The 17,144-nt window shown below is 40.3% G+C and overlaps 1 protein-coding gene across 1 annotated transcript in view; it reads right to left on the reverse strand.

The window, feature by feature from the left end:
• LOC133639276 (lysyl oxidase homolog 4-like) overlaps positions 1-2,515 on the reverse strand; it is a 52,957-nt gene extending 50,442 nt beyond the window's left edge. The window contains exons 1-3 of the mRNA XM_062032477.1: positions 2,464-2,515; positions 1,731-1,981; positions 1,104-1,651 (exon numbers count right to left, since the gene is read on the reverse strand). Of these exons, the coding sequence (XP_061888461.1) occupies positions 1,104-1,651; positions 1,731-1,980 (798 nt within the window). The 5' untranslated portion in view covers position 1,981; positions 2,464-2,515. The remainder of the gene's footprint in view (positions 1-1,103; positions 1,652-1,730; positions 1,982-2,463) is intronic.
• Between the last annotated feature and the right edge of the window lie 14,629 nt (positions 2,516-17,144).

The following is a 17,144-nucleotide window of genomic DNA, read 5'->3' on the forward strand; positions in this document are numbered from 1 at the left end:
AGCCTGTAACTCTTTACTGTGTGTCAGTTCTTGGGCGGGTTGCACTGAAAACTAATTTCGTTGTACTTTCCGAGTCCAATGACAATAAATGATGTTCTATATTTTGTTTTGTTCTTTAATTAGCTGTAAGTTGCTGCACCCTACTTTGGGTTGTTGAAGTTTTCCTATACACATGTTGAGAGTAGGACTCTGTTTCCAACCCTTAAAGAACATTCTACCAGGGTGTCCAAACCATTTTAAAGCATGCAATTTTGAACATTTTGATGTTTTTCATTGGGGGGAAAAAAAGAAAGAAGCCAAAACCAACCCAAGTAACCAAAATTGTAAGGGTGCTGAAACAAGTCGATTCATAAAAAAGTTCTTCTTTTTTAAAAAAAAATTTAAGAATACATTTTTATCATTTTCGTCGTTTTTTTAAAAAACATTTCTTCATTTCCTCGCTGCGTGTATACGTCTGATGTCAGCAGCCAAGAGGGGTTTTTGTACCCTGCAAATATTTTTAAATTTGTACACCAAATTGATTGCGAGAATCAGTTAGAATCGGATTCCGTATCAAATCGAATCGTGAGTTGTTGGATGATCCCTACAAACAAGTGACAAAAAATGTCAACTTTCTCGTTACTTTCTGCTTTTTTATGTCCTTTTTTTTTTTTTTTTTAGCATATATCGCACTTTGGACGCTCCTCTTTCACATATACCACATTGAGATATCACAAGTTAAAGTTAAAGTACCACTTATAGTCACACACACACACTAGGTGTGGTAAAATTACCCTCTGCATATGACCCATCCACTTGTTCCACCCCCTGGGAGGTGAGGGGAGCAGTGAGCAGCAGCGGTGGCCGCGCCCGGGAATACTTTTTGGTGATTTAACCCCCAATTCCAACCCTTGATGCTGAGTGCCAAGCAGGGAGGTAATGGGTCCCATTTTTATAGTCTTTGGTATGACTCACGACCTACCGATCTCAGGGCGGACACTCTAACCACAAGGCCAGTGACAAGGTAACTCTTTGTGGGCTAAAAGGTTGGAGGTAGGATGCAAAAGTCAAGGGTGCTAAGATAGTACCTTGGGGGATACCGCCCCAGTGAGAGTATGGTTTACCTGGCTGGTTTGTGGGTCAGTCTCGGCCGGCGTCTGTGGATAAACCGTCTCTGGCTCGACATGGTTCCCACTGTACGGTTGGTTCCTGCTCGTCTCTCGCTCAGCCTGGCGCCTCGACGCCGGCGTCCCTCTCCTGGACGTGTCCTGCCCCCGTCTTTGTGCCGGCCTGGGCGACAGCTGGGTGGTCGGGCCTCGGTACCGCCGCAGGATCTGTATCTCGTGGCCGTTCTCCTGTGGCGAGATCCTGCTACGGCCGGAGGACGGCGGGTTGCGATGGAGGGCGATCTCGTGGCCTCGGCCGTGAGCAGACGGCACGAAAGGGTCCGGCGGCGGCGCCGTGTTCGGGGTTCTCTGCGTCGATTCTCTCGGCTCATTCCTGGAGGTGGAAAGAGCATTTCCTCCGGAGAAACCGGGCCTCCTTTCCGGGCTGCAAATGATTCCCAGGTCCTCAACGTGGGTGCAGTCGTGGACCCCCCAGCCATTGGAGCCACATTCTGCAATAGAGGACTCACTTCCTCCACATTTGACATTATCCAACCAGATCTGACCTAAAAAGGAGATTACGGGCTCAATTTGACGGCCTTAACTGAGGGTCTCTTTACCGTCTACCGGGGGGGCGATACGCACCTTGTCCCTGACCGAACCTGGAACTGGGCGCCCAGGTGAAGCTGCTTTGGAAGCCCAGCTGCCTGCACACCACGTTAACCAGGTTGAGGTCCACCTGGTCGTCGCACACCGTGCCCCACACGCCGTCGTGCAGCACCTCCACGCGCCCCTCGTTGGCTTGGCGACCGCCCGCCAGCCGCACCTCCTGCGCGGGCAGCTCGGCGGGGTAGAGAAGGAGAAGCAGGAGGAGAGTGGAGCTGAGGAAGAGCATCCTGGAGCGGGAAGAGGAGATGTCGGCAATGTTAGGTGAGCAGGAATGCGAACGCCGCAAAATTCCCTGAAATCATGCAAAGCCATGTTGACATTCCTTCCTTTGACAGAGCGTATAATTAGAAAAGGGCTCCTCTTTCCCAAATGTGGCATTCCAGTGCGGAGCAAAGGATTTATTGGTGTTTCCCCCCCCCTAACTTTATTGATAGTCGTCTGCAGGGACAACGAGGAGCTTGAGGGACGCTGCACAAACAGGCCGGGCTAAAAGTAGACCCCGAATCCAGCCAAAGGAAACGGTGGCGTTCCGCAAACCGTCAAGTCGGGCGGCACACGTTTAGCCGGCAGACACAAAAGCAAACAAACGTTGTGAAGTCCAAAAGAGGTGAGGTCAAAGGTCTATTAGGAACACCTTAATAAGCTTTAACCTGACTGTATATGCCAGCTGAGCATAGGTGGTGCAGTGAGAGTATGAAGAGGAACTCACCTTCCTGTTGTTCTCAACCTGGAGTCAGCGGGAGAGAAGGAGTGAGGGAGCACTGGAGGGAAAAAAGCAGTGACTTTGCTCCTGCTGTCCCTCTATTCTCCTCTTTTCCCTCCCTCTTTCGTCTTCTGTCACTCCCTCACTTGAGATGTTTATCCATCCCTCCCATTTGACTCAATGCACTTATTCACATTTGTTCCCAAAAAATGTGTTTCCCCCCTGAAATCTTTGTTCTATAACTAGCTGGAGTTAGGAGTATATCATATTTTTACATTTGATCTGTATATAAGTCAGTATGTTCAACTTATACAAGTCCATCATTTTATGTATGCACTCTTACTGTATATAGTCCCTATCTAGTCCTCACGTATATGCACTGCACCACAGGTCTTCAACACGGGCTCAGCGACCCCCAGGGGGTGTTGTGAAATTCTTGGTTGATTAAACTTTTTATTTTTTTAACATTAAGCTTCAAAATTTGCGGTTTCACCACATCGCAGATTTTTTCAAATCTATTTTACTTTTTTTTAAAAACATTTTCTACAATTTTTGGGGTCTTAAATTAAGCATTTCCAAGCATAAAAACGTCTAAATAAACAAGAAATATCAATACTATTTACATATTTTTAAGCATATTCTACAATTTTTGGGTCTTAAATTAAGCATTTCCAAGCATAAAAACGTTTATATAAACAAGAAATATGAATACTACTTAAACATTTTTAAAGCATATTTAAAAAAATTTGGGGTTCCTAAAATAAGCATTTCTAAGCATGAGAATGTCTAAATAAACTTGAAATATCAATACTATTAAAACATTTTTTTAAAGCATATTCTACATTTTTGGGTCTTAATTTAAGCATTTCCAAGCATAAAAATGTCTGGATAAACAAAAAATCTAAATACTATTTAAACATTTTTTAAGCATATTTTACAAATTGTTGGGTTCCTAAAATAAGCATTTCCAAGCATGAGAATGTCTAAATAAACTTGACATATCAATACTATTTAATGTTTTAAAGCATATTCTACATTTATGGGTGTTAATTTAAGCGTTTCCAAGCATTAAAATGTACAAATACATTCAGAAATATCAATACTCTTAAAAATGTTTTAAAACATATTCTACAATTTTTAGGTCATAATTTTAGCATTTCCAAGCATAAAAATGTCTAAATAAACAAGAAATAGCAATACTCTTAAACATTTTTTTAAGCGTATTGTACAATTTTTAGGTCATAATTTAAACATTTCCAAGCATAAACATGTCTAATTTAACAACAAATATGAATACTATTACATTTTTCAAAAACATATTGGACAATTTTTTGGGTCCTAAATAAGCATTTCCAAGCATAACAATGTCTAAATAAACAAGAAATATCAATACAATTTCCATTTTTTTAAACCATATTCTACAATTTTTAGGTCATAATATAAACATTTCCAAGCATAAAAATATCTAAATAAACAAGAAATATCATTACTCTTAAAACATTTTTTTAAGCGTATTCTACAATTTTTAAGTCATAATTTAAGCATTTCCTAGCATAAAAATGTCTAAATAAACAAGAAATATAAATACAATTTAAAAAAATTTGAGCATATTTTGAAATTTTTGGGTGTCATAAAATAAGCATGTCCAAGCATTAAAATGTCAAAATAAACACATATCAATAATATTTAAAAAAAAAAATTAAGCATATTTTACAATTTTTTTGGGTCATAAAATAAGCATTTCCAAGCATTAAAATGTCTGAATAAACACTGAATATCAATACTATTAAAACAAATTTTAAAGCATATTCTCCATTTTGGGGTCTTAATTTAAACATTTCCAAGCATTAAAATGTATAAAAATATCAAGAAATATCAATACCATTAAACATTTTTTAAGCTTTTTCTAAAATTTTTGGGTCATAATTTAAACATAAAGCATAAAAGGTCTAAATAAACAAGAAATATCAATACTATAAAACATTTTTTTAAACCATATTGTACATTTTTTGGGGTCTTAATTTAAGCATTTCCAAGCATAAAAATGTCTAAATAAACAAGAAACATCAATACTATTTACATAATTTTAAGCATATTCTACAGTTTTTGGGTCTTAAATTAAGCATTTCGAAACATAAAAAAACAAGAAATATCAATACTATTTAAACATTTTTGAAGCATATTTTAAATTTTTTGGGTTCTTAAAATAAGCATTTATAAGCATAAGTATCTAAATGAACTTGTAATATCAATACTATTAAAAAAATGTTTTAAAGCATATTCTACATTTTTGGGTCTTAATTTAAGCATTTCCAATCATACAAATGTCTGAATAAACAAGAAATATAAATACTATTTAACATTTTAAAGCATATTTTCCAATTTTTGGGTGTCATAAAATAAGCATGTCCAAGCATTACAATTTCTAAATAAAAACATATCAATAATATTTTTGTATTTTTTTTAGCATATTTAAAAAAAATTGGGGGTCATAAAATAAGCATTTTCAAGCATTAAAATGTCTAAATAATCGAATACATAAACATTTTAAAGCATATTTTAAAATGTTTTAGGGTCCTAAAATAAGCATTTCCAAGCATTAAAATGTCTTAACATTAAATATCAATACTATTAAAAAACATTTTTTAAAGCATATTTTCCATTTTTGGGTCTTAATTTAAGCATTTCCAAGCATTAAAATGTATTAAAATATCAATATCAATACTATTACATTTGTTTTTAAGCGTATTCTACAATTTTTGGTTCGTAATTTAAGTATTTCCAAGCATAAAAATGTCTAAATAAAAAATAAATATCAATACCATTTAATTTTTTTTAGCATATTGTACAATTTCTGGATCCTAAATTTGTCATGACTGGGTCTATGGCGTGGTTTGTTCTCCCGTGGTGCAAATGAATTGGACCGGACATGGCGTGCAGGTGAGGACATGTTTAATATTTAAACTCAAAAGGCTCAAAAGGGTATAAACAAAGGCGCTCACAGCGGAGGTCAAAAACTTGACTAGGAAAACAAAAGGCGCGCACAATGGCGGAGAACTATAAACATTAAACAAAAACTTACTTGACAAGGAACTGTGAACATGGCATGAAGAAGCGTGATCATAAAGGGTGCAGAGCATAAATGTGATGTCGACAGGCCGACTAACATAAAACAATGGACTTAAATAATACAGACATGATTGGTGAAAACAGGTGCGTGACTCGAAACAGGTGCGTGACAGGACAGGTGAAAACTAATGAGTTGCTATGGAAACAAACAAACAAGGAAGTGCAACCAGGAACTAAAAAGAGTCCAAAAAACAAACACATGGCCAAAACAAAAACATGATCAACAGACATGACAGAGCCCCTCCCTTAAGGACAGATCCCAGATGTCCAAAAACAAATAAAACAAGGCAGGATCGAGAGTCATGGGAGGGCGGGAGGGGGACATGGCGGTGGGTTGCCAGACCAGGTGTCCCTGAATCCACCGGGGCAGGATCAAGTGGCGGCGACGCGTAGACCGCAGCTGTACCTGACAAGGTGGGCGACCCGGGAATGGCCATATCCATGGCCGACGAGGAGGTGGGCGCACTTGGCGTGGCGGCCGACCAGGTAGTGGCCACATCCGTGGCCGACGAGGAGGTCGGCGTACCTGACGTGGCGGATGCCCATGGACTGGCCACATCCATGGCAGACGAGGTGGATGCATCGTCATCGTGGCAGACGTGGAAACTGCAGAGGAAGCAGGTGGCGAAGCTTGGCGTGGAACGTCGGGCGGCGAAGCTTTGCGTGGCGCGGCGAAGCTTGGCGTGGCACGTCTGGCGGCGAAGCTTGGCGTGGCGCGTCGCGTCGGCCGGCGAAGCTTGGCGTGGCGGGTCTTGGTCTTGGCGGGTCTGGGTCTTGGCGAGCGTCTGGGTCTTGGCGAGGGTCTGGGTCTTGGCGAGGGTCTGGGTCTTGGTCTTGGCGTGGGGTGTCCTGGTCTTGGTCTTGGTCTTGGCGTGGGGTGTCCTGGTCTTGGTCTTGGCGTGGGGTGTCCTGGTCTTGGTCTTGGCTTGGGGGGTCTCGGTCTTGGTCTTGACTTGGGGGGTCTCAGTCTTGGTCTTGGTCTTGGGGGGTCTCGGCGGCGTGGCGCTGCGACCGGCGGCACTTGGCGGCGTGGCGCTGCGACCGGCGGCACTTGGCGGCGTGGAGCAGCGACCGGCGGCACTTGGCGGCGTGGAGCAGCGACCGGCGGAACTTGGCGTGGAGCTGCTAGGCATGTTGGTAGCCTTGGAGCAGGGCGTGGAGCAGGTGGAGGTGGCCTAGCTGGGGGTTGCGGCTTGGCAGGCCGAAAAACCGGTGGTGGTGGTCGTGCTGGAGGCTGTGGCTTGGCGTGACGAAAGACTGGTGGTGGTGGTGGCCGAACCGGAAGTTGCGGCTTGGCGTGGCGATGCTGAGCCACCCCACCTGAACAATTCCCAGCCCTAGCCCCCCCCCCTCAAGGAGCGGATACCAGAGGCGATCCCCACTGTCTGGAACTGTTTTTCGGGGTGGGTGGAGGGAGGTCAGGAGGGGGGCAAAATCCTCCCCTCTAAATTGTCCAAAATGTCTTTCCTTCCCCTCCACCTGGGCTTTTGTGGGTGAAAAAAAAGAATTGTTTTTTGACTTGGGCGTGACTTGAGTCCTGGGGGGCGGGGCATGAAAACTGGGTGACTGATTGACAAGCTCTAATTTGTAAAAACATGTCCTGATAATGCTCTATCTTGGACTTAGAGTCTTTTGCTGGGGGCGGGTGATCAAAAGAAAAAGAGTTCAGAAAAAAAAAATCCTGGTCTGTGATGTCATCCTGGGGAAGCCGGGCAGGCTGCGGCCCATTTCCGCCCGGAGGAGGAGGAGCTTGCGGGAGCGCAGCGTGCTGTCCGCTCACCTTCTCTGACGTCCTCGGTCTGGAGCGGCGCTTCCGGGACAGGGATGACGTGCCGACGTACCCGGGCCAAACGGAGCTGATCGGCACCAGTTTGCCGGTCGGACCCTACATGAGATCCTTGCGCTCCATGGGGGAATAGCGAAGTGTCTCGGCTTCCATGGCGCGCAGGACCTCCCACGTTCCTTCGTCCAATCTCGCGGGAAAACGTTTTAGCTGTCGACATCTGTCATGACTGGGTCTGTGGCGTGGTTTGTTCTCCCATGGTGCAAATGAATTGGATCGGACATGGCGTGCAGGTGAGAACATGTTTAATATTTAAACTCAAAAGGCTCAAAAGGGTATAAACAAAAGGCGCTCACAGCGGAGGTAAAAAACTTGACTAGGAAAACAAAGGGTGCGCACAGTGGCGGAGAATTATAAACATTAAACAAAAACTTACTTGACAAGGAACTGTGAACATGGCATGAAGAAGCGTGATCATAAAGGGTGCAGAGCATAAATGTGATGTCGACAGGCCGACTAACAGAAAACAATGGACTTAAATAATACAGACATGATTGGTGAAAACAGGTGCGTGACTCGAAACGTGAAACAGGTGCGTGACAGGACAGGTGAAAACTAATGAGTTGCTATGGAAACAAACAAACAAGGAAGTGCAACCAGGAACTAAAAAGAGTCCAAAAAACAAACACATGGCCAAAACAAAAACATGATCAACAGACATGACAAAATTAAGCATTTCCAAGCACAAAAACATCTGAATAAACAAGAAATATCAATCCTATTTAAACATTTTTTAAGCATATTTTACAAATTGTTGGGTTCCTAAAATAAGCATTTCCAAGCATGAGAATGTCTAAATAAACTTGACATATCAATACTATTTAATGTTTTAAAGCATATTCTACATTTATGGGTCTTAATTTAAGCGTTTCCAAGCATTAAAATGTATAATTACATTCAGAAATATCAATACTCTTAAAAATGTTTTAAGACATATTCCACAATTTTTAGGTCATAATTTTAACATTTCCAAGCATAAAAATGTCTAAATAAACAAGAAATAGCAATACTCTTAAACATTTTTTTCAGCGTATTCTACAATTTTTAGGTCATAATTGAAACATTTCCAAGCATAAAAATGTCCAATTAAACAACAAATATGAATACTATTTCATTTTTAAAAAACATATTGGACCATTTTTTGGTCTTAAATAAGCATTTCCAAGCATAACAATGTCTAAATAAACAAGAAATATCAATACAATTGACATTTTTTTAAACCATATTCTACAATTTTTAGGTCATAAGTTAAACATTTCCAAGCATAAAAATATCTAAATAAACAGGAAATATCATTACTCTTAAAACATTTTTTTAAGCGTATTCTACAATTTTTAAGTCATAATTTAAGCATTTCCAAGCATAAAAATGTCTAATTAAACAAGAAATATCAATACTATTTATATTTTTTAAAAGCATATTCTACAGTTTTTTGGTCTTAAATAAAGCATTTCCAAGCATAAAAATGTCTAAAACATCAATAGTGGTATTGGCCACAAGAGGAGACCCAACCAACCACTGTTTGGCTCAGCCTCAGGCAGCATTACTGTATATTGAATTAAAAGAGTTTAAAGGTGTCTATAGGCTGTTATTTCATGTCTAAATAGTAGGGATGCCGATAAATGCGTTAAAATGTAATATCGGAAATTATCGGTATCGTTTTTTTTATTATCTGTATCGTTTTTTTATTTTTTACTTTTTATTTTTATTAAATCAACATAAAAAACACAAGATACACTTACAATTAGTGCACCAACCCAAAAAACCTCCCTCCCCCCATTTCTTTCTGTTATCAATATTCTGGTTCCTACATTATATATCAATATATATCAATACAGTCTGCAAGGGATACAGTCTGTAAGCACACATGATTGTGCGTGCTGCTGGTCCACTAATGGTACTAACCTTTAACAGTTAATTTTACTCATTTTCATTAATTACTAGTTTCTATGTAACTGTTTTTATATTGTTTTACTTTCTTTTTTATTCAAGAAAATGTTTTTAATTTAGTTATCTTATTTTATTATTATTTTTTAAAAAGTACCTTATCTTCACCATACATAGTTGTCCAAATTAGGCATAATAATGTGTTAATTCCACGACTGCATATATCGGTTGATATCGGTATCGGTTGATATCGGTATCGGTAATTAAAGAGTTGGACAATATCGGAATATCGGATATCGGCAAAAAGCCATTATCGGACATCCCTACTAAATAGCTTTCATAGTGTTGAAAAACGAATTTTGGAAAGTCGTAAACAGGTTTTTTTATACTCTGGCTATAAAAATATTTAATCTATAATTACTGATTCCTACATAGCGGAAGTTCATTTGTCGCAGTTGTGTCTGGATCCAATTGACGATAAACGAGGGACAAGTTATTTTTTTATTTTTTTTCAGATAAATTACACTTTTGCTTTTTGATTTGATCTATGTATAATCTAAATGAACTTTTAAAAAAATACATTTTTTTTTTTTAGAAAAATGCAACATTACTGTCAGAATGTCATACAGGAACATTTTTTAAGACTACATTTGTTTAAAACTTGGTAACAACTTCAGGTAACCATTCGCTGTTAAGTTAAAGGAGCATGTATGGTCAGGACAAGTTGCGTGATTAATTTGTGTATATGCATTGTTAATGCGATCATTTTTCGTGATTAATCACATGAGTTAACTCTTTTTGGACAGCCCTCATTTTTTCATATCCTCCCCGCAATTTTTTCCACATACTTAAATGTTTTTAAATTAGTGCTGTCAAAGGATAGTAAACAAACAAAAAAAATCACACTTTTACATTCTGATTAATTGCGATTAATTGTAGTAAATTACTTGCGTGCATAATTAGTAACCAATACAGGAACGTTTTTTTAAATGTGTTGATTGCAGTACATTTCTTTGTTCAGAACTTGCTAACAGTTTTATGTAAAGTCCAGTCGGAGTTTGTTTTGAACTGAAATTTGCCAGCGAGTACACAAGTTGTAGTCTCCTCGCTCATCATTGTGCGGACGAAGGCATCGACCTGATCACTGACCGTATAACACACACCTTTCAGGTAACCATCCGCGGCTAAAGTAAAGCAGCAAGTGCAGTCAAAATAAAATGCACGATTAATCTGCGTTAATGCGATATTTTTTTAGGTGATTAATCAAATGAGTTCACTCGTTATTTTTGACAACTCAAACTTTTTTATATTCCCCCTTCACTTTTTCCAAAAGTGTAAATGTCTTTATTAACATTGATCCAACACACCGTAGTGTTTAGAAACAGCAGTGACATGGCCACCCTACTCACCGTACCTACAAATATCAATAAAATAAATACATAATTATATGATTATAGTCATGTTAACTGATTAGGGCACTAATTGCCAACTAGCGATAAGTGGCTCTTTATTGTAATATTAAAATATCTTAGTATTGTCAAGCGGTGCGTCGTGTGGGACGACAAAGGTTGTAGTCATTTTAAATGCATACCAACGAGTGAGAGCAACAGGGAAGTGCTTTGACTGGACAGACTATGAAGGAAACAAAACGAAATGCTGGAACACAGCAAAAACACTTACATGAATGTGGAGCAGACGGCGTCCACAAAGTACATGCGTACTTGAGCTCAGCATAGAAAGAATCGTCCATAGTGACCGGTGAACGTTGTTCCAAAAAAACAATACTGTTGCAAGCTCAACTTAAATAGTGCTAATTACAAACAGAACACAGGTGAGGGGAAAAGTGCTCAAAGGCAGGCGTAAAGCTGCTGCAGGAATCGGAAAAAAACACAAAATAGGAGCGCAAGACAGCGACTAAAACTACACCCAGAAAATTACCAAGAAACTCAAAATAAGGCATGGCGTGATGTGACAAGCCGTAACAGAATGCCCCCCCCCCAACAAAACGTTCTAGAAAACAAAACCGAAAAAGTCCAGAGTCATGGGAGGGCGGAGGGAGAACTAGGCGGTGGGTCGCCTGGTCATATGTCCTCGCAACCAGTGGGAAAGAGTCAGATGGCGGCGACGAGTAGATCGCCGCTGCGGCTAGCGAGGCGGGCACCCACAATGCACCAGCAGCTGTAACCATCCATGCCCGGGTCCTGGGCCTATCTGCGGATAGCGCGGAGGGCGTCCATGAAACGACCACATTCTTGGCTGACGAGGGGGCCGCGTGCGGTCGCCTGATGGCTGCTTGTGCCGCCGGCAAGCTGGAGGTCGCGGTGGAGACGATGAGCCCGCTGGAGACGATGAGCCCGCTGGAGACGATGATGGCGGCGTCGTGGAGAGACCCGCTGGAGACGATGATGGCGGTGCCGTGGAAAGACCCACTGGAGACTATGATGGCGGCATTGTGAAGGGACCCTCAGGAGATGATGATGGCAGTGTCGTGGCAAGACCGCTGGAGACTATGATGGCGGCGTCGTGGCAAGACTTGCTGGAGACCATGATGGCGGCGTTGTGGCAAAACCCGCTAGAGACTATGATGGCGGCATCGTAAAGAGACCCTCAGGAGCTGATGATGGCAGTGTCGTGGCAAGACCCGCTGGAGATTATGATGGCGGCATCGTGGAGAGACCCTCAGGGGCTGATGATGGCAGTGTCGTGGCAAGACCGCTGGAGACTATGATGGCGGCGTTGTGGCAAGACTTGCCACCAGAGTCTAAGAGGAGAGCTGCGCTTCGTGACGATGCCAACTTCCGCCTCTGTCGGCGACGCGCAGGTTCGGCACTCCGCCAAAAAGTGGACAAGACCGCCATCTGGCCCCCACATCATAGTCACGAGTACCTCAGGGTGGTACCGCGAAGCCTCTTCCTCCATTTTAGCCCCAAAAAACTTATCATATTCCTCGTCGTTGTAATCGTCTGCAAAATCACGTGGTCGAGACATTCTGTCAAGCGGTGCGTCGCGTGAGATGACGAAGGTTGCAGTGATTTTAAATGCAGACGATTGAGGAGGCAGCGTGCAGTAAAAAAGGTATTTAATATTCAACAAACAAACAAAAAGCAAGAGCAACAGGGAAGTGCTCTGACTGGACAGAGTATGAAAGAAACAAAACAAAATGCTGGAACACAGCAAAGAGACTTACAAAAGAATGTGGAGCAGACGGCGTCCACAAAGTACGTGCGAAATTGAGCTCAGCATGGAAAGAATCATTTATAGTAATTAATGAATAATGTCCCAAAAAACCAAAGGCGTCGCAAGCTCAACTTAAATAGTGCTAATTACAAACACAAAACAGGTGAGGGGAAAAGTGCTCAAAGGCAGGCGTAAAGCTGTTGCAGGAAAGGGAAAAACAGAAAGTGTAACCCACAAAATAAGATCTCAAGACAGGAACTAAAACCACGCCCAGAAATTTACTAATAAACTCAAAATAAGGCACGGCGTGGTGTGACAAGTATGGCACCTTTAGGACCAGTTTGATTCCAAACACAATCACAGTTTTATAGTGTAAGTAGGGGTCCCTGCCCCTTCTCTCAATCAGTTTGGGGTCCTTGGCTCGAAAAACGTTGCCTGAACCAAGGGTGTTCAAAGTGTGGCCCGCAGCTAATGTTTTAACGGCCCTCTGCACATTCTAAAAACACTATTAAAAAAAACATTGAAAAAGTGTAATAAAAGAGCAGTCAGGTGAAATGTAACAAGAAAAAGTTGCAATATTGACTAATTACACAAAGCTGCCATGCAGGCTATTTTTTTTTCTTTAAAGCTGTCATTACTCAAAAAATAATAATGAATCAAAATCAATGCTGTTATACATTATTGATCTATTTGAGGCTCCAATTAATTACCATCAAATGTTACACTTTGAAATAATATTTAGGGAAATCATTGCATATTTTGTGTGTTTGCCACAACAAATTGTTTTCTTTGACAAAAGGAGGATAAAACATTCAAAAAAACAAACAAAAAAAATGTATATATATGATAATAGAAGAGATATGAAGTTGATCTAGATGCTAGAGACTTAAGTGTTGAAAATAATTTAAAAAAAAACAATTATGACTTTCTTTTAGTATTTTTACGAATGGGGCCCTTTTGGATCCCTAAACATTTTTGGGGAATTTTTTTTAAAACTGTCATTACTCAAAAATAAATAATGAATTAAAACCAATGGTGTTCAAAATTACTTTACATTAAATATTCCACTTTGAATATTTTTTGAGGGAAAATATTGCAAAAAAACATGTTTTTTTGGGGGGGGGGGGGGGGGCATAAAACAAAAACAAATGTTTTTACTTTACATCAACAGATAGACCTGAAGTTGATTTACAGATTTAATTTAAGCATTGAATAATAAAAAAAAATTATATAAACAGACTTTCACAATATTATGTTAGATCCACTCGACGTCCATTGCACTGGTCGCCCAGGGGGGTCCCCACATCTGCGGTCCCCTCCTAGGTTTCTCTTTGTAGCCCTTTGGGTTGAGTTTTTCCTTGCCCTGTTCCGGGATCTGAGCCGAGGATGTCGTTGTGGCTTGTGCAGCCCTTTGAGACACTCGTGATTTAGGGCTATATAAGTAAACTTTGATTGACTTTGATTATTTTTTTAAACTCTTTTATGACTAAGACCCTTCCGGGTCCCCGGGACTAAACTTGAGGGGAACCCTAAAGGTTAAAACAAACTATATCTTGTACTGGTTTTGAAAATGAAAACTATCCAAATGGCCCCCGCATGCTTCAGTTTTTCAGTGTGCGGCCCGCAGTGTAAGAAGTTTGGACACCAACCCACTCAAATCATTACTTTATTGTTACTTTGCTCCCCCACTAGTGTCATCAATCTGTGTTTATCCCACGCAATAATAAATACACATGTGCACACAAACACAATGTAAACATACCAGGGGTTTTGTGGACAGTCATAACTGCAATAAGGGTTTTTGTTGTGATCTGTCTGTTGTGTTCGTGTGCGTGTGTTAGTGTTTGTGTTTGTGTGCGTGAGTGTTGTGCTATGCAACACAACTTTTTTTTTGCGTGAAGCTGCGTTTCATAAGCTCCTCAGTCGTGGCACCTCCTCACTTGAAAATAAGCTCACTTAAAATAGATCTTGGTTTGAAAAACAATGAGGGAAAATGTATTCCTGAATATTATGCACTATACACACATTTTGTATTTCCAACCATTTTTCTAAGTATTTGAAATCTGATTTGTACACTTGACAATATTTTAGAGCACCTCTCAGTGTAATACCACTGTAGTTGGAGCAATGTTAAATAGATACCCTGTACAGACTGTGTCAATCAAAATGTAGCTTTACTGTATTGGGGCTGGCAAAAGTTAATGGTTAACCACAATTAAGAATCACATTAATCATGTAAATAGTTGGAAGGCCACATTGTACAAAAGAAAACTTGCACTGTCATCGGAAAATGTCAATAAGCTTATTTGCCTATAAGCAACTGGTTTTACTGTAAGTGCACTTTAAGTTATGTTTATGGATGTGAGATGTGCACACAAGCATCTTATTTGCAATTCTGTAAACCGTCAGCACGTTTTGACCAAATAAATGACGTGCATTCAAGTAAAACACATGACGTTCTAACAATAGTATTGCATTTGTGTTAAAATATTAAAGCTAATCAAAATTATGTAAGTAATTAACTGCAACTACTGGAGAAAAGACACAATTGCAGTGTGAATAATCAATAATGCATTTTTTTCTTCCAATAATAATAAAAAAAAACATGACATTTTTGAATGTGGCTATTAAAATGCAACCTTTGCATGTTCTCTTGTCCATGAATTAAATGGAATTTGACTGATTCTCTGTAGCTATACTTACTGTACTTTATAGACGGTGCAAGGGCTCCATCTAGTGGACAAAATGTATGCCTTCGTGTCATTTCTCTTACTTGCATTGGGACCACAGCTGAAAAGCAGCAGTTATGCAATAACATGGCATATTTACAGCGTTATCTGTTGCATGTATTCGTTTAAATAAGTAGTAGGATTGTAGTAACACCCTAAGATGAAACTATAAGGCCTTATAGTTTTGTCTCTTATTATGCAAATTTAAATGGCTGCTTGGACTTGAGTAGCTACAATAGTACTCCTCAACTACCGTAGTATCGGTATATATATATATATATATATATATATATATATATATATATATATATATATATATATATATATATATATATATATATATATATATATATCTTGGACTTGAGTAGCTACAATAGTACTCCTCAAGTACCGTAGTATCGGTATGAATGTGTATATATATATATATATATATATATATATATATATATATATATATATATATATATATATATATATATATATATATATATATATATATCAGTGGCGTGCCGTCACTAGAGGCATGGGAGGCGGGGCCTCACCTGCCATCATGGAAAGAAAAAATAAAAAAAATAAAAATTAAATTGTTATATGTATCCAGTGATTATACTAAAGTTATTTTCCATTTAACTTCACCAGTTTTAGATTATTTTTATTTTTATTTTCACATTTGCCGTTCAAATACTGAGAAGAGACGTGCGGTGATCAGCAGCCAGTTGAGGCACGTCACTCAGTTGTGCCTCACCATGGATTGCGACTCGGCTAACTGCTGGCCTGCTGTGCAGTGACACCGTATTGCTATATGAATTATATTATACATTTCCATAGTTTAGTTAGCTGAGGTATATAATGTACAGTGTATTTTGTCAACAACTGTATGTGTGTAACGTATTTTTAGTGCTGAGCGATCAGAAATCTGCTGCGGAGACACACTGTGTGAGGCTCGTATCATAACCCCGCCTCCTGGTGCCAAGCATCTCCGCCGCAGAATGCACCGCCCGACGGGAGCACCGCGGCCACACCAACCAAAGCCCACACCCAAACCCTCCACGTGCAAGACCGAATCCACCCAAAAAAAGTCACTTAACAAGAAGCCAAAAAGTGCAAAAACAACAATGCTCGCGCTGCAGGAGCCGCGAACGACCGCAGGGACACAACATTAGGTACACCTGCACTGCAGGTTCATATGTTTTTAAATTTGACTGTGAGGATGCAGTCGTGCCTCACCAGACATTAACCTCACCGCACGCCACTGATATATATATGTATGTATGTATGTATGTATGTATGTATGTATGTATGTATGTATGTGTATATATATATATATATATATATATATATATATATATATATATATATATATATATATATATATATATATATATATATATATATATATACATATGTCAATCAATCAATCAATGTTTATTTATATAGCCCTAAATCGCAAGTGTCTCAAAGGGCTGCACAAGCCACAACGACATCCTCGGTACAGAGCCCGCATACGGGCAAGGAAAAACTCACCCCAGTGGGACGTCGGTGAATGACTATGAGAAACCTTGGAGAGGACCACATATGTGTGTAACCCCCCCCCCCCCCCTCTAGGGGAGACCGAAAGCAATGGATGTTGAGTGGGTCTGACATAATATTGTGAAAGTCCAGTCCACAGTGGATCCAACACATCAGCGAGAGTCCAGTCCATAGTGGGGCCAGCAGGAAACCATCCCGAGCGGAGACGGGTCGGCAGCGCAGAGATGTCCCCAACCGATGCACAGGCTAGTGGTCCACCCGGGGTCCCAACTCTGGACAGCCAGCACTTCATCCATGGCCACCAGACCTATGCAACTCCCCCTCCAAAGGGACAGGGGAGAAGAGGAGAGAAGAAAAGAAACGGCAGATCAACTGGTCTAAAAAGGGGGGTC

The sequence above is a fragment of the Entelurus aequoreus genome, linkage group LG22 (assembly GCF_033978785.1).
Source record: "Entelurus aequoreus isolate RoL-2023_Sb linkage group LG22, RoL_Eaeq_v1.1, whole genome shotgun sequence".
Classification (NCBI taxonomy): Eukaryota; Metazoa; Chordata; class Actinopteri; order Syngnathiformes; family Syngnathidae; genus Entelurus; species Entelurus aequoreus.